Here is a 27,636-nt window from a genome sequence, read left to right as displayed (position 1 = left end):
AACCTATTATATCACATTTTTAGAGTACGAAGTTTGCTGCGCATATTATACAATATAAAGCTAAGAACATGATAATCAGTAACTATATGGAATCTATTTCAAATGCAAACTGCAGTGCATGTTAACTAAGTGTATAAGCTAAAATAAACGAATCCAAATCAATGTGTTTCTCTCTTTAATCTCACTCAATGACTGTTTCGGAAAAACCCTAAAAATACTATTTTACGAAACTTTCCCTTGAACACAAATACCAATAATAAATACTGAATATATGTACATCCTTATCTTGACGCTTATCTGAACAAATCGAGTAGACGACTGGGCCTACACGACTGTCACAGAAATACAAGTATAAGAGCTGGCGCTGACCACTCTCGCCACTAGTTGATCAATAACCATAAAAGCAAATTGCGGATAAGCGTTAAATTTGGCTTATCACCTAATGACCGGCCTATTAAAAGAAAAGTTTTTGGTAACAACCGAACAGTTCGAGCGTAACATTGCCAGTTAACGGATTGACAATATGGTTGTACTCAACATTAAAAAGTGAGTGTATAAATAAATACATACTATATGTAAAGTAAAATGTGTGTGGGGGAATACGTGACTGAATTCTGTTTCCGGACTGGTTCAAAGTACAGAACAAATTTTATTTTACAACTATTATAGTTTGTCTGTGTGTTTGAAACTTGTTACTACAAATATCGTGGGGTTTTTGTTTTAAAATTTAATGTTATACTACACCTTATTCTGTTTTTACACGGTAGATTGGTTCCTAAAAAAGTCCTGATAAATTGAAACCGTGTAGAAGACTTTGATCATATGCAAAATGAATCGTGCTAAATGCAATAAAGTCGTGTAAGCATATATACAAATTTGTAATGTTCAAATCGTGTTAAGTCAAAACTGTGTTAAAAAAGGTCGTGCAAAAACAGAACGTGTAAAAACAGAACTAGGTGCATGTATGTAGCTTAATTTATATTTTGAAAGCTCTCATAAAAATATCTCCTTTGAATTATTTTTAAGCTTGTAATACCAATATGTATTTGAGAAAAAAAGTTTCCTTTGATATCTTAAACCAATAACGGTTATTGACATAAATGTATGATTTTTTTCTTGTCAAAATAATTGTGCCGAGCAGTGTAATTGGTTTTCTGCATTAATTAAGTTGAAAACCAACCGCTGGAGATGACTTGCAAATCATTTTAATTAATTTTTTCAAATATATTCTCAAATATAATTATTTTACATTGAGAAGTTTCAAGTTTGTATTTTCCACTGTGAGAAAAGGAAATTCAAAATACACTGAGAAGCGTGTACGTGACTTAGTGAGAACTCCCATCTCTAGTGAGTACACTTGCACACTCGATTAGTACTCGCATCGTTTCTGCGATGGCTAAACAGAGCGGGGACCACTTGTCCGAAATTCTCAATGAAGTTATTAATTCTTATAACAACAACAGCGAGGAGCTGGAGCATGGCCAACAGAAGGAGAACATATTGGAGGACAAGCTGATCTTTCCCGATTTTCGCAGCGGCCCGTTGGACGAATATAGAAAGAAAGCAAGCTTCTGTTACAAGCGCCTCAACATTGTGCTCGAGGGAGCCGACCACATCCGGCTGAAGGTAAGCGTAATTGCCACAATTAAATGCAAATTACACATACATATACTTGTACACATTGAAATGTAAGTGAAACAAATAAATGGTCAAGTATTGGGTTTAAAGGTCAATGTTTGCATAGCCGACGAAATCATTATCGCCCCTTTTTATCAGTTTGCGGCGACTTAGACTCGCGAAACCGCCTTATCTTCTGGAGTGTCTTCTTAGAATGTAATCAATAAAGAGCTATTTACAACGTCTCCTCCTCCCTCCAGCACAAGGTCTGGCAATGGATGGAACAGCACCCCGATTTTCAGAGAGAGCCGGAGGTGCCCAGTTTGGAGCGAACACGTCAGTTGGCCAATAAGAGGCACCATTTGCTCTGGGAGCAGAACTTTTTCGGCGTCAACGAGGTGGGTTTACAAATACATATACTACTTGCATATATGTTCATACTCGCATTAATAATTTAATTTCTTTTAGTACCTCTCCACGCCACATTTGCTGCTGGCATTTGGACAGGCCATCTTCAGCTATGACTTCAGCGCCTCGGTCAAGTTTTCTCTCTCGAATGGCATGTTTCCCAGCACTTTGGTGTCCAATGGCACTGGACGCTTGGGCAAGTATGTGGCCAAGATAGCAGATAATCGCATACTGGGCGCCTACGCGTTGACCGAAATCTCACATGGCACCAACGCGCTGGGCATGCGGACACGCGCGACTTACGATGTGAAGACGCAGGAGTTTATTATCCATACGCCGGACTTTGAAGCGGCCAAGTGTTGGGTGGGAAACTTGGGCAAGACCTGCACACATGCCATTGTTTATGCGCAGCTCTATGTGCCGGATGATAAGCATCAGGGCTTGAACATGTTCCTGGTGCCTATTCGCGATGAGCGCACGCTGTTGCCCTTCCCGGGCGTCACAGTCGGTGATCTCGGCGAGAAAATTGGCCTCAATGGCATTGATAATGGGTAAGAGGGCAATTGATTTTATAATTCCATTAAATATGAATCTCCTTTTTCTCTAGCTTTGTAATGTTCGATCGCTATCGCATTCCGAAGGCGAACTTGTTGTCCAAGACTGGCGACATTGACGAGCACGGCAATTACAGCAGTCCCATTAAGGACAATCGCAAGCGCTTGGGAGCTTCATTGGGCGCCTTGTCTGCCGGACGTGTCAATATTTGCGCCATCACGTACGTGGCCCTCAACAAGGCGATCAGCATAGCTACGCGCTATTCGGTTAGTCGCCGCCAGTTCGCTCCGAACGACAAGGCGGAGGAGTGGCCCGTCATTGAGTATCAATCGCAGCAATACCGGCTGCTGCCCTATTTGGCCACCACGATCGCGATGCGCGTCGTTACACTGTGGATTGGCATCGAGAACACAAACATGACTATGAAGGGGTTCATGGGCGAGGACACTTCGAAGATGGGCATGGAAATTCACGCCATTTCGTCGGCTCTCAAGCCAGCCTGCACCTGGGCGGCCCGGGATGGCATTCAGGAGTGCCGCGAGGCCTGTGGTGGTCATGGCTATCTCAGGGCAAGCGGTCTGGGCGATTTGCGCAACGACAACGATGCCAATTGCACTTACGAGGGCGAGAACAATACTCTGATACAGCAGGCCTCCAACTGGTTGGTCGGGTTGCGTCGCAGCAACGCAGACTTCCAAGATGTCTCGCCTTTGGGCACTGTGGCGTTCCTGAAGGACGCCAATCTTCTGCTAAAGGCTCAGGCTAATGAGCGTAGCGTGCTGGAGGCCCTGGATGTGAACAGTAAGTAGAATTCCATCAGTCCATCTGTCTGTTCTGAAAGGCAGCTTTTGGTGCATAAAGGGTCTGCGTTTAAGTACTTGGTGTGAGAAGCGCAGAGGAGGGCGGTTTTTCAATTTATTTTTTTTGAAACATAGTTAATTGCAACGATTTTGCGTTAAATTATTGACTTCAGTTAAGTACTTAATGTGAGAAGCGCAGAGGGCGGGTTTAAATTTATTTATTTAAAAAAGTATTAATTGCAACGATTTTGCATTGAATTATTGACTTCAGTTAATTGCTTGGTGTGAGAAGTGCGGAGAGGGGCCGTGTTTGAAAAATGAAAAAATGATCCGTTTTTTCAAAAATAAATTGATTGTAACATTTGTTTTAAAAAAGAATTAATTAGAAGCGCGGAGAAGGGCTGTGTTTTTAATGTAATCATTAAAATGCATGTAATTAATAGGTGTATTGGTTATATAAGCTTTCGGCCTCGCAGCAAACTAAACTTGTTCTGGCTTTATTATTTTATTGTAGATATTCTAAAAGCTCTTAACTGGTTGACCGCCTGGCAGTTGGATAAGACAGTCGAACGTTTCGAGGAGCTTCGCAAAGCTGGCCGAGATGCTTTCGAAACGCGTAACAACATTCAAGTGTTTGCCGCACAAAAACTATCCATCATCTACGCAGAGGTGGGCGAGCATCCAGTACCCACCATTGCTGATTTCGAGTAACACTTCTATTCTTTACTTTCCAGCACACCATGTACTATGTGTTCCACAGATTTGTCACCGAGCTGCCGGCTTCCGCTGAGAAGGATATTCTGGTGAAAGTGTTGGCCTTTTACGGTGCGAATTTGGTGGCAAAGTACTCGGCACTTTTCTACCAAGGTGGCTATTTCCGCAACAACGCGCACATCGAGCTCTACCAGCGGGGCATACTGGAGCTACTGCCTGTGCTGAAGGATCAGTCCATAGCGCTGGTGGATGCCATTGCGCCCACAGATTTCATACTCAACTCGCCACTGGGCATGAGCGACGGCAATGTGAGTGGAGGAAGGTGTTGTGTGTAACGTCCGTGCTAATGCCTTTGATTTCCTGTTTTAGGTGTACCAGCATTTACAGCGCACCATTGTGTCCACGCCTGGCGTTTACGAGCGTCCGGATTGGTGGCGCGAAGTCACATACAAAGATTATTTAAAACGCGCCAAGTTGTGAACCAGAGTATTTGTAGGCGTTATTCCCTTTACTTAAATGCTTAAACACGGGTGATTTGTGCATTATTATCACTATTTACTACACTCATAGAAAATCATTGTTATACATTTGGTTAGGTTTTAATCTTACGTACGATCACAGTCAAAAAACGGCGTGGATGTTGCTAAATAAGTTATGTACATACGATATCGATCTATCAAAATATAAACTAAAACACAGTAGATACAGAAGAATTTTACTAAGCGATTGCGACGACCAGAAGGCCGTTCTGTGCGTCGAGTGTCAGGGAGGTGAGGCCTCTGATCCCGACCCGGAACCGGACTCGTAGAACTCTGGGGGCATTGTGTGCGCGTATTGTTCCAGCTTAGTTAGCTCGCCTCCCTCCGTCTGCACGAGCATCGGTATTTGCTGCGGCAGATCGCTAGTGGCCCACAAATACAGATCCAATGTCTTCTCCGTGCAGTCGGCAATGAAGCGGACAAAGGGTCTGATGTCGCCCTCATTGGCCAGCTTGAGAAAGTGATAGTATTTGCTTCTCTGCTGTTTGGGAATGATGACCGGCGGGTAGCCAGCGCGCATGAGCAGCGTGTTCATGAGGAGGCGGGAGGTGCGTCCGTTCCCATCGATGAACGGGTGGATGTGGACAAGCTTGTAGTGGGCCAAGGCGGCATAGCTATTGAAGAACAATGGCGAACAATGTACAAAACGCAGTTGGAGACACCAAACTACAGGCTTACTTGACAGGATGCAGGGACATGCTTTGCTCCGAGTTTATCCAGCGTTCGAAGCGTTGCATTAGCAATGCCAGGTCGCCAGGCCCAGGCGGCACATGCCCACCCACATACACCTGATTGCGACGAAATTCGCCGCCCTCAATGGGATCCACGTGGCCGAGCACGCGTCGATGTATCTCTAAAATGTCTTTCAGAGTCACCTCCATTCTGTGGGGCAAAAATGGCATTTATAGAGGGTTTTCCCCAATTACATAGCATTATATATCGACTTACTTCTGCACCAGACTGGCATTGATATACTTCATGGCCAGATCCATGCCCAAAATTTCGTTGTGCTCGTCTATTGACTTGCCATCGATGGCTGTGCGCGTCTCGAGTATGGAACGTGTCTGGGCCAGCGTCATGGTGTTCCCCTCGATGCCCACAGAATGGTAGATGTGCTGAAAATAAGCCTCTTTTTTGGCCCGACGCAGTGCAGAATTGGCCTCGTGTATGGCGGAGAGGGCGTCTCGTTTTGCATCCAAAGAGGCCAAGCGGCGCTCGTCCAGCGACTGCACAACGCCTGCTGTGCGCTGATGATTGGCCAAAGCTTCTGAGTTGCTAGGATTAATGGTAAGCGCTTGGAAGTAATACTGATCGGCCAACACTATGTTGCGCTGTTTGTGCTCGAGGAACTCGCCGTATCGTAACAATATCTCTGGGTGCTTTGGCGCCAGTGCTAGTGCATGTTCGAAAAGACGTAGCGCCTTCTCGTCCTTGTTCGCCAAATGCATTTCCTGAGCCAGACGCAGGGCACCCAACGCCTCCTTAATGTTCGTCTGCTCCGCTTCCGTGTAGCTTGTGCCAACACTGTCACTAACACTCTTGTCGTAGTACTCCTTGAAGGCGTTCAACTCCTCCACCGAGTAAACCGCAAACTCATCCCGCGTCTGCAAATAGTGGGCCGTCGGCAGACGATACATCTGGCGCAGGCGCCACACACCTCCAAGCCAGCCACCCACGCCCATTTGGCTGTGTGTTACTGTATGGAAAACGTAGGCCACGAAACTGCCCAGAATCATGAATAGTGCAAATCTGTAGGACAGTGTGATTCGGAAACTCTTTCGCTCTATTCCAGCACTTCGCTTGCGGGGATATACTTTGTTTGTGTTAGTGGGCGGTGTTGGGCCGGAGACGGAGCACTCGTCAGAGCAGTTGTCAAGCGTGGTCGGCGTTTTGTCTTTGCCCACAATGCCCATTGTTGTGGTTGTTTGAGCTCGAGCTCTACGACAGTTTATGTTTCACATTAATTTTGAACACGTTACACAAAAGACACATTTTCACACAAGTCCCAATGACCAGCCAATCAGTCAGTCGTCTACCACGTATTTATTTGTGCTTATGCTAGGGGCAGTGTAACCAAGTACTTGGCAAAAACTGGCAGTGCTGCCAAGTTGCCCAAGCTTTAGTTTCACATTTTTACACCAGCTGGCACTTTTCTTAGCTTGCATACATAAACGCTAGGTGGCATGGACTGATATTAGAATCAATACTTAGTCATAGATTGTTTTAGAATCGAGCTTCATGCAAACCGGCTGGTAATCAATTCATTCAGTAATTAATTCAATGTCTGTTTTGCAATATTTTTCGTGTGTCCGAACTGTAGCACCGAATGAACGTACGAATTTCCAAGAAACTACGCTGCTTATGAGTAACACACTTATTTCTTGTCCCCCGGTCAGGGTATTTATAATTCCCCCCTGGATTCCACAACATCTATTGTGTTGTCTGTCACAACAAACAATTTCTCACAGCTTGCCAAACATACATAGGTAGTCAATGAATGATTTATGACGAAAAACACTTGAATTTCTTTTGCGTTAACAATCTAAATACGCGCAAGCTTAATGCCAACATTTCTGTGGTTGCATGCTAATTTTTGGTTCTAATTTCAAGAGTAAAAGCCACAAATAGGATGCACGTTTTTCCCCAGCTGTGCAGGTTTTTGGCTACCAATTTGGATTAAAATGACAAAATTATTTTGATTTTATGCCTTAAAAAGGTCATTTCACATTTACCGATATTATTGCAGAGTCTTGGTTTATTTTTTTGCGCATATACCTATGTTTGTATAATGGCTTCATTAGAAATAGTTTTTCAAAACTTATATCAACATAATTCTTCTTAGCATTGTAAAGATTTAATAAATTGTGTAATCATTGAAAAATTTAAAAACCTTAAAAGGATCACAATAATGGTTGGAACATCAAACTTCTTTATAAAAGTATGATAATAGTATGGGCCCAGAATAGTGATATGATTATAATTATAATATACATGTATTCATGAATTATAAACCAAACTAAGTAGAAGCGTTTTAAAATGTAAAAATGTGATATATTAAGAACTAATTATCCTGAAACTAGAAATTGTAGGCTTCATTTAAATTTTACGAAACCACCACCGCTTAATTTCAAAATTTAAGAATAAATGTGAATATAGGAATGTTTTACAATTGTGAGCGCAGAATAGCTTTTGAATGAAATGTAGAATATGTTTGTTTATCGAATTCTAACTCAATATAATTCATTACCAAACTTAAATGATATTAAAGAAATAAATATATTAAAGAATTTTCGAATTTTGAAGACAGAATTGTTTCAATAATAAATGCTTTTTGAAATTCTCTTTTATAGAAATATAATAATGAAATGAAGAGTACAAAGTTAAAATCGTGCCAGCTCGATGAACCGATTGTTTCTAAGGCCATCATATAATATAAATAGTAGTATAATGATAACAGTGTCTCTCTCACTATAATACACAAAAATTTCGCAACAATATCTAATATGCAACTAAATATTTGGTTTTTTTTTACCGATATTTTCTTTGGCAATGATATGATCAACCAATATTAATAATACTACGAGTATAATAGGGGAACTATAAAAACTCATGCAGACATCTCTATATCGATTTATCTCGACATATTGTACCATATTTGTACCTTTAACATGGATTGTGCCTTTCTAGTGCTAGGGTACCGGGTATTAAAATTGAGTTGGGAACTTTAGAAATTTGAAGTGTGGGTTTTCTTGGCTTGCACTCAAAGCTTTTCTTTGTATACTTCTTCCTTCGACGTACAAAACTGGGAATTGCGGATTTTTAGTTTGGTTTCTCTTTCGTCGAATAATTTATATAAGCTCGAAGGCGACTATACATATATATCTGCGGCTATAGCTTAGGTGAAGATTTAGAGGCGTTTGCACTCGCACATTGCAGTTCCTCTGATTGTTTTGAATCACCCGGAGACTGACTGCGGGCGCTGCATTGACCCCCACGCGTATAGTCGGTATGACATGTTCTCTACACTCGACCCAGTCATGTAACAAGCTCTGCTGCAACGCATGAGATCACGCATTGAAATACAAATCGGCGAGTCGTATTCTGTTTTTTGTTGATCTATTGCCAGAAGCTGCAAACAAAACCGAAGCAGTTGTGAATCACGGCAGTCGATCAACAAATTCTGCTATGAAGTCATTATAATATAAGTCGCAAAACCGGCATAACGCTTTACCTGTGACGTCGCCGCTCAAGGCTGTGTCTTGAATAACAATATTTTGGCGTATTTTCCAAAAAACACGACCACGATTAAAATGTTTTCCTCATCGATGCTGATAACAGCAGTCGAACCGGCAAACATTTCTCATCTGTCCCCTATTCAGCTCTCTGAATAAGATGTTTCGTAGAATATACTCTACACTAGGCAACAAATTTTTCAAATGCTGCAAACCGTTTTTCTAGCTGCACTCGAAAAAAATTATTTCACTTTTAATAAAGAATAGCGTTTCTTTCATTTTCTATAAATTTAAGGAGAGTTTTCTTTAAAAAAAATAATCGAAAATGGGAAATATCTCTTTTTGAATTTTGAGAAATACCAGCCTTTTTAGATTCTAAGGAAAATTTAACTGAATTTTTACACGTTTAAGATGCAATTAGCTGTGTTTTAAAAAACGAATTGCAGCTAAATAGTAATTTTTGAAATATGATAGCAGTTTATGGTTTTAAAACAATTCCACCTACATAAGCAATTTCTTTCTTTAGTTATTTAGCTGAAGTTCTCTATTGATTTTTTTTCTTCTTTCTTTTTTTACATCAACAGCTTTGTTTGTCGATGAAATAAATAAATAAGCAATTAATACTTGCATAATTATGTTAAAAGAAAAGAGGCCTTATTTGAATCGCATTTTTGAATTGCTTTTTTCACGATTTAAAACCATCAGTGATTAATTATTTAAAAAAAAATTGCTTACTGCTGAAGATATATTTTAGTTTGCATAAATAGATGAAAATATAATGAAATTTTATTTAATCGTATGTGTTGAACAGATTTGAAATTGTTAAGGCCTTTGAATCGTAAAAAGTGTTTCTATTGGGCTGAAAATAATAAAATACGAAAATTAAAAAATACACTTCTCTCTCAGGTAGTGCAGGCAAAAAATTTTAAATATTTTTAATAAAACTTTTAGGAAATCAGTTCGTCCGTAGACTAACCGACTAGTTTACTATAAAATGTAGCTATCATCGGACTTAGGAGAAACTTTATTATAAAAGCTTACTGAAACAGAATGGCCAAGAATCCACAACTCTTATTCAAATACAAAAATTTGTTTATGTTTCGAGTGTGAGTTAATAATGTTGGGAACTCGCGTTTTGTTTTTGTTGCGCAGTGACATAAGACGGCGGAAGCTGGATGATTCGAATAAATGCGCAACGTTCGGCACTCAGTTGTCAGTTGCTGTTTGGTCGCGCGACGAGGCGCTACGATTTAAGCGAGTGGAAGTGGATTTGGAATTTGAATTGGAAGTGGAAGTGGAAGTGACGGTGCTTTTGTAAAAGTGAATTCGTGTCATTCGGGTTATCCTGTGACCGCACAGTGAACTCTTTTCTATTTGGAACTGTGTTTGCACGAATACAAGTGCGCGGCTGCGTTTGCAGTCCATTCAAGTGAAAGTGAGTAAGATTATTCGAAAATATATAGCATGAATGGCTGATATTCGTAGCTTAGGCGTAAATGTGAATATCGCTGAAACTGTCCGCATGCAAGTCAAAAATAGACTGCAACAGAGAGACGGACGTTGTCAGCATCTAAATTAGTTGATGATCAGCATGAATGTCGCAGCTCGTTCCGAAGCTGCTACTTGCAACTAATTTTGGAGAAGCGGCCAGGAATATGTGACCTAATTGAACGATGTGTAGATTCCAGGTGTTGATTTATGGGCCAATGCTGCTCGAACAACATACAACATACCGGGCACATATTGCGGCCATATAAATCCACTTACGAGCACACATACTTGTATTTATAAATATATTTTGTAAAGTCTAAAGACTATGAATTATCAATAGCAGGCCGTTGCGCACCGGATGGAGCACATACACGTACGAGTACATACATATATAGATGAAATAATTTTTAAAAATAATAATTGGGTGCCAAAAAAAAAAAGAAGGAAAAGAAGAAACACAACTCGACAATGACACCATAAAGCGGGCTGGTAGCCTAAAGTTGAGCAAACCAGTGGTATTGGTATTTGAATTATCGGCGGCAGGCTGGAGGAACCTTTGCTGACCCGATCCGGCGATAATACGTCGCGTTGTCTGAACTAGATTTAAGTTGCGCGCTTATCTGCACCGAGCACCGAAAAAATTGACACACACACACACACACATACAATCAAAGAATGATGATTACTTACAATTTGTATTACTTACAAGTACATGCCGTTGTATTTACAAAATCGATTTATGAATGACACAGTTTCTTTCTATCTAATCCGTAATAGACAAATGAGAGCATTCGGCGTCTGCTGTGTGCTGCTCTTGGCGCTCACAAGCAGCTGGGCCTTCAGCGCCTATCAACGGGGCGGCTTGGCGGGCTATACGAACGGCTATCAGAGCCAGGCTAGCTACAGTTCTGGCTACAGTTCCTCGTCCTCCTCATCATCATCCCTGGGCTCCAGTTCCGCTGGTTATGGCGGCGCACAGCTACGGAGCCATTCGGTCGAGGTTGTGGAGTTTGCCAATCGACTGAAGCAGGAATTTAATCAATTATCGCGTGGTATCAATAGTTTCGGCATTGGAACCTCCTGGAGTTGTAAGTGCCAGTTAAGAAACTCCGTACGGAATCATTTAATTCATTATTCACATCTCTCTCTTCTAGCTAACATACTCCAGCTGACTGGCAAGAGTTCCAGCGAGTTGAACGCGTTAAGCCGACAGATTACTCAGCAACTGGTCAGTGACATGAATCGCGGTGCGATCAGCTACACAACCATTGCTCAGCCCAACTTTTTTGAGTCCAAAGCAGCCGAGGTTCTAGATCAATATACGTCCAGTGTACAGCATACCCTGGACATCAGTGACCACGGTCAGCCCCTCGATCTGAGCAAGTATGACGAGGTCAAAAACTATGCCTACCCCACCGAGATCAAGGTCGTGAATGGCAAGACCTACATGGTGCACAGAAACTGTACTGAGGCTACCAAGATTACGCCCAGCTATAGCAGTTTGGTCATAGGCGGTGCCAACACGGGTGCCGCCCTTAACAGCGGCTTCTACGCCCAGGGTCCCAGCACCACGACCATCACCCGCAAGAATACCGTGTACAATTGGGAGCCCAGTGTGGTTGGCTACAGGCCGGTGGTTACTATAGATGGCCTGAGAGGCGCAAACACTGAAATCAACGCACCCACATCTCAAGTGGTTATAACGCGTGTGAATAAAACAATCAATAGGAATGCCGATGGTACCAACTCTGTTGCCGGTTCACAAAGCCAGCAACGTTGGGTCGACGGCAAACTTGTCTTTGATAGCTCCCAGCCATTCGGGCAGTCGACGGGGCCAAGCGGCAACAACTGGGAACGCGAGGAGCGCGAGCATCTGTTCTGGTTCTTGAATCAAGGAGCCACCTCGCCACAGCGCCTGGAAGCCTGGCAGCGGCAACAGGAGGACCGTCTCAGCGCCATGGCGTTGCGTCATCATACCAGCGTGGAAGCCATTGAGCAGTTCCATCGCCGGGAACTCGAACGATACCAGCAACTTTTGCGGCAGTACCAGACACAAAGCAGCGGGGCCAATGCTTGGCAGCGCCTGGAACGTGGTCGTCTGGACTGGCTAATACACCAGAATAGTCTCAGCGTTCACGACTTTGAGCGTTGGCAGCGTGAGAATAGCCTCAAGCTGAATCAGTTGGCGCAGCAGTATAGGATTACACCTGCGGAGCTACAGAATTGGCAGCGCGAGGAATTGCAAAGGATTTATGTGTACTTCAATAACATCAATAATTCAATGGCACCAGCCAGGCCCGCGCCAGTTCCCCTGCCCGGATCAGCCTCGTTGGTTTCTAACGAGGAACAGCAGCGTTTGAATGAACTTATCCGCCAGCACAATGAAACAATCGCCATGCTGCAGAACTCGATACAGACGGACCAGCAGAAGCTCAGGGATTTGTCAGTCAAATATCAGGGTAATGTGCAAGATATGGAAAAGTGGCTCAAGGAGGAAGTGGCGCGTATTAGCGGTCTAATTAGGGAGCAAACCGAGCAGATGTCCCGCATTACAGAGTGGCAGCGTTCGGAACGAACACGCCTCGAGTCTATACTTCGGCAACATCAGGGCTCTGTGACCGATTTGGAGCAGCAAATGGCGCGCGACCGCAACTACCTTCAGGGCTTGGCTTCGAAATATCACGTGACGATTGAAGAGCTCGAGAAATGGCAGCGCACGGAGTTACAGCGACTGCAGCGGGAGGGTCAACAAGCGCTGGAATCAAACATTAAGGAATGGCAGCTGCGCGAACGAGAGCATCTCAAGAACATTGTAAGCAAGAACGAGCTGACGCTGGAAGAGTTCCAGACGCGCATTGTTAACGATCGCGCACGACTTGAACAGCTGGCTCGCACATATAAGGTGCAGGTTACAGAGATAGAGGACTGGATAAAGAGCGAGATGAAGAAATTCCAGTCGGAAGGTCTGCTCAAAGAAGTGGAGAAGGAATTGGCCTTGTGGCAGCAGCGGGAACGTGAACGCTTACAACACATTGTACAGCAGAGTTCTCTGACTGTCGAGCAATTGGAGCAAAAGATCAAGAACGATCAGACACACTTCTACGAGTTGGCTAACACCTACCAGATACGCGTGGAGGATATACAGGACTGGCTGAAGAAGGAGCTCCTCCGACTTCAGAGTGAGGGTCTAATCAAGGCTGAGGCCCTCAAGGACTGGCAGCAAGCTGAACGCAATGAGATTATGAGAATCGTGCAGCAAAATAAGTACAGCATCGAAGACTTTGAGAAGAAAGTGCTGGCAGATCGTCGTCACTTGCAGGAACTCTCGAAGCAATACAACGTGCAAGTTCATGAAATCGAACACTGGATTAAGTCTGAGGGCGAGCGTCTACAGCGCGAAGGCCAGCTCCACATGGAGGAACAACTGAACAACTGGCAGAAGATCGAACGTCAGCGTCTGCTCGATCTAATTAACAAGAACAATCTGTCCATCGAAGAGCTGGAGGCACGCATTAAGAAGGATCAGGTGCACCTTTATAGTCTCGCACAGCAGCACCAGGTGCGTGTTGAGGAGATCGAGGAATGGATTAAACAGCAGATTGCTAAACTCCAAGCCGATGGCGTCATAGAAATGCAGAAGTTGAAGGACTGGCAGCTTGAGTGGCGTGGAAATTTGACAAATATGGTACAGGAACGCGATTTCACAGTTGAGGAGTTCCATAAATGGCTGCTGGAAGATCGCGCACGTCTTCAGCATCTAGCCATGCAGCACAATGTTCAAATTGAGGAAATCGAACAGTTCGTTAAGCACGAAGAGCAGCGATTTGTGAGCATGGGTTTGCTGAAGCCATACGAGAAGCTGACCAACTGGCAGGAGGTGGAACGCATGTACCTCAACCAGCTCGCGCAACAGCAGTACAAGTCTACAGAACAGCTGGAGGAGCGACTGCGTCAGGATCGGGAGCTACTGGAGAAAATGGCGCGTCAGTATAGCGTGCAGGTGGAGGAGATTGAAAAGTGGATGAAGCAGGAGCTGGCACGTCTTCGCGATGAGGGTCAGCTGCAGATAGATAATCTAACCACCTGGCAGCTGGCAGAGCGCGAGCGTCTGGAGGCTCTGGTCAAACAGAACAAACAGTGGAGCGTGGAGGAATTCGAGGCTGCACTTCGCAATGATCGCGAACATATGCAGACCATTGCCTTCCAACATCACACTTCCGTGGAGGAAATTGAACGCTGGGTTCAGTCTGAAATCGAGAGGTTGAAGAAGCAGGTAAGCTCAAATTTAAGCAGATGAGGCATCAAATTTCTTTACAAATACCTTCACATTCATCCAACAGGGCAAGCTGGACATAGAGCAACTGACTATGTGGCAGAAGGCGGAGCAGCAGCGTATTTTGTCCTTGCTGCAGCAACAATCGAGCATTACCGTGGAGGAGTTTGAAGAGAAGGTGCAACGGGATCGCTTGTTCCTGGTCAACCTGGCTGATCAGTATCACGTGAGCGTAGTGGATATTGAAGCCTACATTAAGAAGGTTATCGAGGATTTGCGGAAGCAGGGTCAGTTTGAAATTGAGAAGCTACAGACCTGGCAGCTGGTGGAGAGAGACTACATAAAGCAACTAATAGCACAATACAATAATGGCTTGTCGACCTCAGAGTACGAGCAAAAGCTGAGGGAAGATCGCGTCCATTTGAACCAGCTTGCCGATCAATATCGCATCAGTGTTGAGCAGATTGAGCAATGGATGATAACGGAATTGAAGCGTCTGCGTGGCGACACCGAAACGCAGCTGCAGGCATTGACCACCTGGCAGAAGGGTGAGGTGGAGCGTCTGCAAAAGCTGTTGCAACAGCAGAACCATTTAAGCTACGTAGAGTTCGAAATCGAGCTGCAACAGGAGCGCAAGCGCCTTGAACAACTGGCCCAACAGTACTCGCTCAGTGTTGTGGAGATTGAGGAGTGGTTGCGTCAACAACTGGTCAACCTGAAGACCACTGGCCAAATTAAAGTGGAAAACCTCACTAAATGGCAGGCCATTGAGCAGCAGCGTCTGATCGAATTGTTGCTAAAGCAGCAACAGGATCTCAGCTACAAAGAATTCGAACAACAGCTGCAACAAGATCGCGCCCATCTACGAGGTCTTTCGCAAACCTATCACGTGAGCGTGGAACAGATTGAACAATGGATGCGGGATGAGCTGGCGCGACTGAAGAACTCGGGACTGGTCCATGTGGAGGAGCTAACTAATTGGCAGACTGAGATGCGCAAAGAGTTCAATGTCTGGCTGCAGCAACAACAAAACGGTGCTACTTATAATGAATTTTTGAATTTCCTTAAGCGCGATAAGGAACGCTTATCCACCATTGCCCAAGAGTATCACATAACTGTTGAGGAGGTTGAGAAGTGGGTCCAAAAGGAGGCCGCGCGTCTGTCGCTAATTGGAGTCATTGAACGTCCCGAAGACAATGTAACCTATGAAGAGATTATAAAGGTCTGGCGTCAGGACAATGCTGGCTCTGGCAGTGTTATCAATAGCATTAGCAATAACGAACAACGTTGGAAGCAGCAAGCAATTTCACAGTTGAGAGGCAAAGCACTGGTAAGGCCTATGACTTGGCAGGAGTTCGAGATATATCTCGTTGAAAATCGCCCTGCTTTCGAACAATTGGCACGTCAATATAATATCACCGTGGAAGAAGTCATTGTATGGCTTAATCAATCAGCTAAAAAGCTGGTTGATGAAGGTCTCATAACCGGTACGATAACAGTAGAGGAGTGGCAGCTGCGGGAGAAGCAATACGTCAAGGATCTGATCAATCAGCAGCTGCGCAATCAGCAAAAGTGGACTATTGAAGAACTGGAACTAAAGCTGCTTAACGACCAAAAGCATCTGGCGGAATTGATACGCCAATACAATGTGACAATTGAAGAGCTGCAGGCCTGGTACAGACGCGAGTTAAAGGAGCTGCTCGATCAACGAAAAATATCTCCAGGCAATAGGGTGGAGTGGAAAACGTTGGAAAAGGAACGCATCTACCTTACTGCTGTCCAGCATCCGGGCACCACGCGTGTGGTATTGGAAGAGCTTTTACTAGGCAACAAAATGGCGTTGCAGCGTCTAGCCTTAACCTACCGCATTACAGTGGAGGAGCTGACATTGTTTATACGCCAAGAGCTGCGTCGTTTAGCTGACTTGGGCTTAATTATCGAAGGCGGCTCTGATTCACAGCTTAATAATCGTTGGCAAGAAGAGGAGCGTGCGCGCCTGCGCACAATAGCTTCTACCATAACCATTACGAGGGATGAACTTCTCGAGTTTATTTCCAATGACAATGCCTACCAGAAGATTCTTTCCAATCTCTACCGTGTGAGTTTGGACAAGTTGGCGCCCTACCAGCGCATTGCTATAGACACTATGCAACGAGAGGGTCTCTTCCAGGAGCTTACCCTGAACCAGCTGCAGCCCTGGCAGAAGCTGGAGCGCGATCGTCTCTATGAGTTCATCCGCAACCAGAACTTTACTCTCCGAAACCTGAAGGAATGGCAGCGCCAAGATGTTCTGCTTAACGAGTTTGCCCTTAAATACGGCATATCTGTGTACGATCTTAAGGCTTGGCAGCTGCGGGAGTTCCAGAGGATTATTGATTTGGCACAGTACTACCAAATGTCGTTGATTGAGCTCCAGGAATTTAGAGATAATGAGCTGCGTTACCTCACCTATGTCATACATAAGAAAACGAGTCCCATACAAGAGATACAGAGCTGGGAGCGAAATGAGGCTGCCCGCAGTCAGATATTGCAGCGTAAGTCTGGCTTGTCGGGCCAGCAATTGCTTGAGTGGCGTCGCACCTTGTACCTGCTGTCCCAAGGACTCATTGATCTAAACACCGGCGGCAGTGGTGGACAGATAGTGGACAACGGAAGCACTAATGCTACTTTTGTGCCCAAGCCCATATTCTCCAAGGACCGCGGTGACCAGCCGCCAAATGCATATGAAGAAACCTTTGACGAGGATGAGCCGGGACTAGAAGGTGAAACCAAGAAACCTCTGCCAGTGCCTGCGCCCATCAGATCTACTCCCGCACCCTTCCCATATCCCACAGCGGTACCTCAATACCCTAGCAATGGTGGTGCTGGTGCCGATGGAGGTTTTGTGTATCGCAAAAAAGAGTACCAATTCACAGTGCCCGTAGGCACCGCATCTGCCGCGGCCAGCGCCACACCCATCGGCACTGCGTCTAGTGCTAGTGCTAGTGTTGGCAGTGGCTTTGACAAGTGGGGCACAGGTTCGTTGACGAGGTCTGTGGATCACCACAAGCCTCCGTCGGACGTCGAGGACTTTGGCCAGCAGCAACAAGTAGAACTGGGTTGGAATGGGCAATTGGTGCAAGTTGAGGATGAGGACGGTGGACAGCAAGTTCAGGTGGAAGAAACAGACTGGAATGGTGGTCAACAACAGCAGGTAGAAGAGGATGTATTTCTTGGCCAGAAACAAGTCGAGGACCTGAGCGATCGGCGCTACGGTTCTGGACTGAGCAGCTCCCGGCAGCAACCATTGCGAGCTGTAACACAAGCAACGGTGAGTAGGAGTGGTTGTTAAAAAGTCAGTACAACAACTAATTGTTTTTTTTTTTAAACAGGTTGAGGTACAGACCAGCGAGGAACCCAAGTCAACGTGGGGAAAATTCAAAGACTATTTCACGGGTTAAAACATTAAAACAAACTGCCATATTGGTTAAGACTTCCTCAAGTCAACGAAAACGAAACAAACAAATTGGTTACTTTTTTATAAAACGTCTTTTTATTTTGTAGTTTAGTCTTAAACAAGAGTTTTGGGGTTAGGCCCCCACTAAAGGTCACATTTGTACCGCTACTACTAAATATCCATACATCTGTATGTAATACTCTTTTTCTTTATAAGGACGTACTTTATTTGTTCTTTTTGCATAATAAACTCTGAAAAATAATTAGCTTTTCATTCAACCATCTAAATGTTATATCGCAACTGTACGTTGCTTGCGTGAATAGTTTTAAACGTAACAATAGGACTATGTATAGTTCGTGTTCATAAATATCCATGTATAAAGGGTGCCTGTGGCTCTATATTTTACAACTGACGGTATGTGGCGATATGCGTTGTTTTTTGATCATGTCAAGCAGGGATTAGAATAGGGGACTTTGGCTGGAAATAGCACCATTAGTGGGTGTTGTGAAAGGGAATCGAGTACTTTGGTTTAACACTAGGCACTTAATTGCATAACTCATAGTGATCATGATTTGTATTGTGACTTCGTCGGGCTTTCTAATTATATACACGCCTACGCCTGTAAGGCGTTGCGGGAATCAACTTATATGGGCCTCCAGCTCCGTCGCAGCACTTCCAACACCAAAATGCGTAGCTCGAAGCTGCAAGCCCTCACTGAGCTCCTCGGCTGCCAGGCCCGCACTTGTGCTTAGCCCGTCCCCGGTCTCTTGTAGCACATGGTTCTTCAGCTGCTCTATTTGGTGCAGCAATTTCAAGGTCTCGTCGTCTAGATTGTCATCTTCCAGCCGCAGCTGTCGCTGCTGCTCTTGCTCGGCATCTATGTCCCATTCCAGTGATTCGGGCGTCGATATGTGCGACCAGGAGTTTTGTGTAGAGGAGCCGCAGGAAGTGCGTGCAAAGTAGCCTTGTCGCTGAATTCCCGCGCGTTGTTGTCGTGTCGCCAGACGGACTTGGCTGGCATTCAGCGAGGCCGTCGTCGTCAGTTGGTCCAGGGAAGTATAGTGTTGCTGTGGGTTAACCATCGGCGGTGGGGTGTGCATTGTCAGCTGCTGTTGCTGTGGGTATTGCTGCTGTTGCCGCAGCTGTGCATACTCATGCTCCCACTCCAGATCTAGCGAGGAGCTGGCCCTTGAGCTGGCGATGCGTGTGTAGCTCTGCAGTTCCGTCTCCTTGTTGGGTGTTGTTGTATTGAGCAATTTAAAAACGTCGAGATTCTGCAGTTGTATGTCCGCATTGGTGCTGCAAAGCTCAAGTGGTAGTTCAACACATCGGGTTTTCATTCCCCTTTGCTTACCTCTCGTTCTGCAACTTGGCGTAGCTGGGAGATTGCTGTTGCTGCTGCTGCTGCTGGTCCCAGTACTTGTCTATAAATTGCGGGCACCTTTTCTTTCGCTTGAACTTCAGTATGCGGTAGACAAGACCGCGATGACGACAACGCTCGCTGGCATTCGATATGAGCTCGGCGTCTTGTTCATCTGTTGCGCATGCTGAACGTGAGGCTTGTGGATGACGCCTAAAAGTGAGCAATGCAAGTGTTTGTTTATTATGTTCCCGTTTGCCTTTTCTTTAAAACCAAGCAGCAATCCCCAATAGCGCACACTCTTCCACACAAACAAACGTACAGACACAATGCGAAGCCCATGCAGTCTTTGTTTGCGGTAGCACGCACTCAAGCGTTGCATACTTTAGGGCTGTCGACCTTTATGCGTTGCTTGTCTGGGTGGTAACTCATGTCTACCCATGCAATTTAGTCGAAACCCCAATGAATAACCCGAGGGTTGCAATCCAAGTAACTTCTATTTTCAAGAATAGTTTATAGATTTTTTTAAATGTTGAACATGGGTTGTACAAGTATTTCAAATTATTAAGAATCTCTTTTTGCATGGTCGTTGTTTTGGCTACCGACCGAGCTATTCCATTGCAAAAGTTTTAAATTCTTGTAAATAAAATAAACATATATTGTGGAGATTTGTAACAGTTATTTTGAATGATTAAGGTTGCATGAAGCGGGAAAGTAAAGAGGAAAATTCCGAATAAGAACACAATTTGAAGGCTTTTTTTTGTTAGGTTTCAGAGTAGTAGCACAGCTGGGATAGCTTGATATCTAAGCTAGTTCTATACTATACAACAAATGGTAATAATTCGAGCTAAGAAGGAATAAAAAAAATCTTTGCAAGTAGCCTACAACCCGTGCTAATTGCTCTTTGGTTAGCCGTATTATGGAGCGCCGCGAATTTGCGCTAATTAGCAAGCGGGTAGGCTTCCTAATAAGTGGCATGCACACCACCGTCGTTCCCGGCCCGTTGGCATCTGCCTATTAACATTTTATTGATTGCAAACTCAGCAGTCGCCCCTCGACAACCCTCTTTATAGCGTTACTTATTGGATTTGCAAAAGCGTATTCGTACTTTTGTGGCTTAAATTGAATAGAGTGGAGCACACACACTAGACGCGCGTTCGCAGAGTCAACAAAATTAAATTTTAATTAACAGTAAGTCGGTGTGTGTGTGTGTGGGTTAGGGGGCAAGGGCGTAGCTGTGGTCCCAACTTACCAAAGGAGCCAGCTGTTGGAGGCTGCCGCGGCAGCTGCTGCTGCAAATGTACGGTGTGTGGAGCTGGCTGGGGATGTGGACGAGTAGGACTCCTTTGACGAAGATGGCGACGACGACGACGACGACACACAGCCGCCGAGGCATGAACCCATGCTCTATTGCCACAATGCCGCAAAGTAGGCCACAGTTTCTTTATTCCTGTTGCTTTGTTACCGTTGTCTCCTTGCTTTTCCTACAAATTACCCGACATTAGGTTTTATGCGCGTAAAATTCCTTGTGTCATAGTTCAAGCTATTGTTGTTGTTGTTGCTGTTACTGCAATAGTTCTAATTGACTGTTGGCGTCGTGCGGGCTTTATGGCTTCAAAGCTTCATAGCTGACTGCCTGTCTGCCTTCCTTGCCTTGCCTTGCATTGCCCCTTTCTCTGGTTACTAGTGAGTTTTTTTTTGCAAATGCGCGTTGCCTTGGTTCGGGTCAAGGTTCATTTTTTCGACAGTTAAATGCTTTTCAATTTCAACTTCACACCGAGGCAAGCACACAAACGCACACCGATTCTCAATCGCATAAGCACACGCGTAACTGTTTTGCATGCTCGTAGCACAATGCGACGTCACTTGGTGACGCACCGCATGGTGTATAAACTAAACAGTTGAAACTTAGCGACCGACCAAAAGCGACAGATACGCAAGGTAGTCCCGTTGTATTTGTCTGCGTACATATGTGTATGTGTGCGTGTATGTATTGAAGACGGACGAAGCGGGGTTCGGTTGCTTTTGACAGTCAGCTGTTTGCCAGCAATACTCATTTGGTTTAACTTTTGCTTGTCAGTTTGAAGCACTTGGGCCTTGTAGTTAAAAAGGAAGTAGAAAGTTAACAGCTTTTTAACTTCCAAACTTTAAGCTTAGAAAGCTGCCATGAAACTTTGGCGGATGTGGCTTTTAATCGGGGAAATAACGGTTATTTTTATAACATTACATTTACACATTCTATTCTGTATGTTAAACATGCACAGTGTTGGTAACATAACATTTAACAACAACATATTTACTTGAAGCTTTAAAGAGAAACTCATTTTACAGAGCTGTGAACTGAGCTTGCAGGTGGGGTACATCTCTGTTATATTAACTAACAGTAAAGGCCAGTTCTCTGGTAACACATGAACATTTGCTTTCACAACAGAGCCTTTTTAAAATTACTTGCTCCCTTGCCGTTCAGTTTAACACTTGTTAGCAAATATAGTTTAAATAATATAAAATATAACTAAATTTGTAAAGCAGAAGTTATAAGGAGTATATATGTTGCAAATAGTAATAAGATAATTAGTTTTAGTTTAACTGTTAAGCTTTAATTGAAGTCGGAATGTACGCATATTGGTTACATTGGGACTTTCTTGTGTCATTTATATGTTAATACAAGTTGAAATAACAAAACAATGTGTCCATTGTTCTATAGTTGACTTTTTAATATCATTAGTCGTATATAAAAGATTGTGTAGTCAAAAATTTTTAATCCCATTCTCACACATTTGTTCATATGTTAAACATTAAATTCTTTTTGCAGCGAGATGTTGTTCCATGTGTGTTCAACACACATTACTTAATGTAAGCATAAATTCAAGAATGTTAGAGTAGGCGTGTAATTTAAATAACTCGCAATGCTTTTAGTAGCAACATCTGCTAAGCTAACATACATACGAAAGTACTTATAGCATTACAGCAAATGTTCATGTTAAATGTCATTACATTGCGCAGTTGCTGGCTAACCGCAACATTTGTTTACCTTTTTAACATGCCGCAACCGAAGCGCCAGACGAGACGACGACAGTGCCACTCCCACCCATGCCTCCACCCCACCCCCAGGACAGCATCATCGTGTGAAAACTGCAGTCGACCTTCGTGCCGACTTCGGTCCCCTTCGTTTCAACATGCTGCGTTCGTTTGAGCTTCAGTGCCAAATCAGCTTTCGTCGCGCGTGGTCGTATCGTCTTGTCTCGTCCGTCAACTTGCCAGCTGCTTTAGCGCATCAAGCAAACAATATATTTTAACAGCAATAACACAAATAATAATATTAATTACTAATTAACGCACGCATGCATGTGTGTGTAGGTCCTGATATACGTGAGTGTGTGCTATTTTAAGAAATTGGTCCATGATTTTTGTGCGTATGCATATCTACAAGTATAATCGCGAGTGCTGCGTTTGCCGGCGTTTTCTTTAGCCATGCCTGTTCTACGCGTAGAGCAAGAAATGCTTTGTTTTCTTTATTTATAAATTAACAGTTCGTCATACACCTCTTCGCCGAAAGACATTGCCCCCGGTGAGTTTTTCCTACGCGCACACATACATACTTGTACATACTCGTACATTATAATTATGTGTGATCGTTTCAGTTTGTCTAAATATTTTAAAATGATTTACTTGTTTTGTAACATTTCTAAAATGATTGTGGTTTTATTGCATTTTACAAATAATAGAATGTACTCGTAATAATGCAAATAATGGCAGTAGTAGTTAGAAGTTCTATTTGTTGGTAAATATTGGCTTCTTTGAGAAAGATTTTAATTGAATATTTAAGTAACTTGAAAGTATTGCAGATTTTTGAAGAGTTTTAGTTTTAACTGTGTATCACTCATACTCACATAGTAAGTACACATATGTGTTGCAAATAAATTATATTGTTGGATTGGCAGCTGGTCCGGAGGGGGGGGGGTTACAACTGAGATTATGATTATGCCCAAGTCGAGGTCTAACTACTTTTAATTTTAGTTGTTTGTTTTTGTAGTAGGTATAAAGGTGGTTGTGAAAGTGATGAATTGCCACAAGCTGAAAATGTTACTAATACGCTGCCAGGACACTTTACTGCGGTTAGCATATTTTATGCTCATTAAGTGCCAGTGGCCATGCAAACCACGGATGGCGCCAAACACCGGCGGTCAGTGTGGTTCCTTTGGGAAAGTGCTCGCCTTGTCCTTCTGTATGCTCGCATGTACAAATGTATATATGTATGTACTTGTATATAAATTGATGACGATCAGATCAATTCGTTCTGTGATTTAAGTGCGCGTAAATCTCTGTAGTGAAAAGTGTTGTGAGCTGCCGCCATCGTTCATGGTTTGTTGCCATTATTTGCATGTGGTGGGGATGGCGAGGACAAGCAAGAAGCAAGGAGTGAGCAGAAAATAAAATGTAAATTGATTTATTATGCACAAGCGAATGAACGGCAAGGCAACCCGACGGGCCTCCCGGCCATCCAGCCATCCAGCCAGCCAACCAGCCAACCGGCCGCCGGGCCCATCTTCATCTACTGGATCTGGTCTTTTGGTGCAGCCGTGCGTGCATTTTGCGAAAGGTAAAAACTGCAGCGCCAAGGCGTAAACATCGCCATTAATATTGATTTAAATGCAAGAATTGGCTTGCAAGCCGCCGAGCCGTAGGTGGCAGGGGGCTGAGAATGAGCTGAATGGCAATGAGCTGAAAAGACGATTCACATATGCATACACTATATACAAGTATATACTCGTACTATTTATGTGCATACTCGTGTGTTTGTATTTATTTATGTCTGCATTTATGCACCCATACGTTGCATTACTCATTGTCAATGCAATCAGAGCCATCTCGACTTTTTGCTATTAGCAAAATTGCAAAAATCACGCGCTTCCAGTCTCAGCCTCACATGCCTCCGATGCCTTCCATGCCTCCGATGCCTCACATACCTCACGTGCCCCACGGCCGCCACAAAATTCTGACAAAAGTTCCCAGCCAGCCGCAGCGCAATGGCTATGCAACACGAACAAAAAAAATAAAATATTGTTCACTATGATAACTTTTGGCAATAATACAAAAAGCATGTTTGTTTGAGTGCACGACAACTATGTATGGCTTAAACCCAGAGTGGGGGCGGCCCGTTTCTATTCCCTTGTACCAAATTGTTGGGGCGTGAAAAATGTAATGTAAAATATGTAGATGTTGTTCTTGTATTTCGGTTTCGGTGCCCCGGCTAATTGACATGCCAAACATGATGTTGTCGTTTGCATGTACGCGACATGTGGCATGTGGCATACTTTTAGCCAAATTGCTCGGTCTGGATGGGGCTTTAAGGCGCTTAGAAACACAGTCCAGCTTCTCGTCATACGAATTCAATTAGAAATGCATATATTTCTATTGCTTTTGCCACAACAGCTGCTGCCTGCTGCCAGCTCCTTGCCGTTCGCCCAAACATGTGAAGGGAGCAGGGAGGCAGGAAGGAAGGAAGGAAGGAAGCAAAGAAAGAAAGACGTCGCATCGTTTCGCCCTCGCCTCGCCTCGCGTCGCGTCAGACGCATCGTTTTAATTAAAATGCAATTCATATTCGAACAAAAGTTGGTGAAAAACAAAAACAGCCACAGCAGCAGCAGAAGCAACAACAACACTAACAACAACAGCAACGTCGCCTACAACACAGACGAGGAAAATTGGTTTACGCTTATGACACCAACAAGATGAAACAGAAAACAAAAAAATAGAAAAATAATACGAAGGAGCCAGTGCTGGAGGGATGAGCTCTGTGTGTTGGCATTTCAACCTGCGAGGTGCTAAGCCGGAGCAGTTGGCTCTGATTTGTGTTTCTAATATGCGGTCAGCTTTATGGTAACAATAGTAATAAAGAATTACGAATTGGACTTGATTGAAAACACGACTACAAATTTGAAGGGGATGCTGGTTGTTTATTTCTAGGTGTGGAAAAGATTACATTAAAACGTAGAAAGCGAAACGCCATTCAACCGTGTCTATAAAAACTTTGCTACGAATCCATAAAAAGAATATTTTAATGTCTTGTGTTAAAAGCCCAGAATCCATTACGCCCGAAATAAAAATGAGTCTGACAGATCTCGCATTATAAAACTGACAATGCACTCAGCACATTGTATTGAATCGGTGCGGGATAAAAATATGGGAGTATTTATTTTAATTCACGAACAACAATATTTAGTAGCTCTAGTCTGGTCTGATGTATTACGTTTACAAACAACAAGTTATCCAAAACAACATTTTAAAATACATTTTTAATCTGCTATCACGTATCACGTACTGAAATGGTAGCCGATAGGCTAACACGTTTAATTTTTCATTTTCCTAATAGATTTACTTGTTCTGTATATTCGCAAGTTAGCATTGCTTCAAATTCTTATTACTAAGTGTTAGTATAGTCTTAATGAACTTGAAAGTAAACTACTAAGTCATGGGTTTTTGATCAAATTTTTCCCCCGCTTTTTTTACTTATTAGAAACTGCCCATTCACTCATAAACTGTGAAAACAAACTTTATATTTAATAAAGTAAAGTAAAAGTTTTATAATCTGAATTATTTACAAGTATTTTAATTAATTGTAGAAGCCCAGAAATACATGAGTCTAATTTTTATGAATGAATGAAATGAAAATATTTAGTTTCGGCATTCGCCGATACCAATCCTATCAAGCTATCAAGCTTAGATATATGCTATTATTAAATACCTTTCGGTAACTGCGTATAGCTATTGGGAACAAGAAGCCTTTTCAAAATCTACAAGTATATTATGAACAAATACATTTAACCAATAAAAACAGTTTTATAGTCAAGCCAGCAAAGTTATTTAATGAACACACACACATTGAGTTTAAAAATGTTTATATTAATATTGAAGCGAACATTTGCTGTATTCATAAATTCTATGTGTTTTGGAGTAGATTCTTTTTGATTTGTCAGATCTCTTTTTCTCCATGGTGCATTCATGAATAAAATATAAGATTCTGCGAAAGAATTCAGCGAGTCCGGCAAACTATTCGATATAATCGACAGCTCATATTTCAACTGATTATAGTACAGCAAATTTACAATCGAAAATAAAAAGAAATGCGTAACTACCTAACATAATATCAGAAGTCAAATATTTTAGAGCATACATATTTGTAAGATAATTAATAGAATAATAATAGAATAAACATCCGAGGATACACAAATGTCTTAAAGAATGAAAATTATATTTTCAATAAACAAATGTTTATAAACAGTTTTGGATCTATGTTTTTGGAATGTAAGGCAATTTTTTCAAAACTAGATAATAATAAATTATGATCAAATACATTTTATTAATAAAAACAGTGTTTAAGTCTACACAGTTCTTTTATGTTTAAGCGAACGCTTGCTGTAATCATAAGTTCTATTTGTATTGGAATGGATTCTTTCTCTAAATGTTTGATTTTTGAAATTTCTGCATTGAATGAGTAAAAGTTTGGGTGGGTTTCTAAATCGAAAATGATTCAATAGGATTATAAAACTATACCTTTTGTTATTTCATTTGAAGCATATTTACTTATGGAGAATCAAATTGAAATGTTCAAGTGAGGTTCTGGTCTGCTACAAGTATCCACTTGAATGCATCCCCGCACTGCACTTAGTCCTACGATCTCCTGAACGCCCCTCTTAGTTAGGCTTAGACGCGTCTTGTCTTGGCATACCGGACACAAACACGTGCCGGAAGCAACTGGGAAAATGGCCAGCAGACGGGCCGGAGCTCGCTCTCTGTTCGCTTTTGAGTTTTTATGACTTAAGCGTTATTTTTGTTCTCTGCTTTTTTGTTCATAGATTTCATTTTTAATCCGCTTACGTCAGGGAAAATTCAATCAAGAATTTGCACAGTTTTTTGTTCTTGTTGTTGCTTTTGTTGTTGTCTGCTTGTGTTGGCGGCAATTTTTTGTTGCTGGCCGCGACAAATAAATCAGCTGGCTAGCTTTTAGTGGTTGTATTTAATATTATGAACAAATATGTATATATGTAAGTGTTGTGCGTACGCAAATAAGTTCAGTCGGGCTTAAAGCACGCTTTTTATTTTGGCTCCAATTTATGAGCATATTGATAAAATATGGCAGAGAATTTAAAAATAATTTCACCATTTCTCCGCCCCTCTTCTCGTTACAGTAAAAATCAATTAAACATGCCC

The 27,636-nt window shown here is 42.9% G+C and overlaps 4 protein-coding genes across 5 annotated transcripts; 2 read left to right on the top strand and 2 right to left on the bottom strand.

Annotated features, from left to right (window-relative positions):
* Window positions 1-413: 413 nt before the first annotated feature.
* Window positions 414-4,797, top strand: LOC115625924 (peroxisomal acyl-coenzyme A oxidase 3). Of its 2 annotated transcripts, XM_030521161.1 has the most exons (8): window positions 414-546; window positions 1,464-1,626; window positions 1,878-2,015; window positions 2,086-2,576; window positions 2,633-3,381; window positions 3,895-4,049; window positions 4,115-4,402; window positions 4,464-4,797. In XM_030521161.1, the coding sequence occupies exons 1-8, from the start codon at window positions 524-526 to the stop codon at window positions 4,572-4,574; spliced, it is 2,118 nt and encodes a 705-aa protein (XP_030377021.1). In that variant the 5' UTR covers window positions 414-523; the 3' UTR covers window positions 4,575-4,797. The 2 variants fall into 2 exon arrangements, with proteins under 2 accessions (XP_030377021.1, XP_030377019.1); XM_030521159.1 differs by lacking the exon at window positions 414-546 and having other exon boundaries at window positions 1,362-1,626.
* LOC115625925 (protein adenylyltransferase Fic) lies at window positions 4,629-6,665 on the bottom strand. Its single transcript, XM_030521162.1, has 3 exons — window positions 5,582-6,665; window positions 5,312-5,515; window positions 4,629-5,247 (listed from the first exon to the last, which is right to left on the bottom strand). The coding sequence occupies exons 1-3, from the start codon at window positions 6,544-6,546 to the stop codon at window positions 4,857-4,859; spliced, it is 1,560 nt and encodes a 519-aa protein (XP_030377022.1). The 5' UTR covers window positions 6,547-6,665; the 3' UTR covers window positions 4,629-4,856.
* A 3,446-nt stretch (window positions 6,666-10,111) lies between these two features.
* Window positions 10,112-18,327, top strand: LOC115625671 (tiggrin). The gene is made up of 5 exons (XM_030520807.1): window positions 10,112-10,300; window positions 11,134-11,444; window positions 11,511-14,629; window positions 14,697-17,939; window positions 18,001-18,327. Exons 2-5 carry the CDS (start codon window positions 11,138-11,140, stop codon window positions 18,067-18,069), a joined length of 6,738 nt encoding a protein of 2,245 aa, XP_030376667.1. The 5' UTR covers window positions 10,112-10,300; window positions 11,134-11,137; the 3' UTR covers window positions 18,070-18,327.
* A 112-nt stretch (window positions 18,328-18,439) lies between these two features.
* On the bottom strand, window positions 18,440-21,249 carry LOC115625672 (putative mediator of RNA polymerase II transcription subunit 26). Its single transcript, XM_030520808.1, has 3 exons — window positions 20,678-21,249; window positions 19,420-19,638; window positions 18,440-19,364 (listed from the first exon to the last, which is right to left on the bottom strand). The coding sequence occupies exons 1-3, from the start codon at window positions 20,827-20,829 to the stop codon at window positions 18,704-18,706; spliced, it is 1,032 nt and encodes a 343-aa protein (XP_030376668.1). The 5' UTR covers window positions 20,830-21,249; the 3' UTR covers window positions 18,440-18,703.
* Between the last annotated feature and the right edge of the window lie 6,387 nt (window positions 21,250-27,636).

The sequence above is a fragment of the Scaptodrosophila lebanonensis genome, unplaced genomic scaffold (assembly GCF_003285725.1).
Source record: "Scaptodrosophila lebanonensis strain 11010-0011.00,11010-0021.00 unplaced genomic scaffold, SlebRS2 tig00000080-arrow-pilon, whole genome shotgun sequence".
In the NCBI taxonomy this organism is placed as follows: domain Eukaryota; kingdom Metazoa; phylum Arthropoda; class Insecta; order Diptera; family Drosophilidae; genus Scaptodrosophila; species Scaptodrosophila lebanonensis.
Note: the sequence above shows the minus strand (reverse complement) of the source record. Positions and strands in the feature narration are given on the sequence as shown.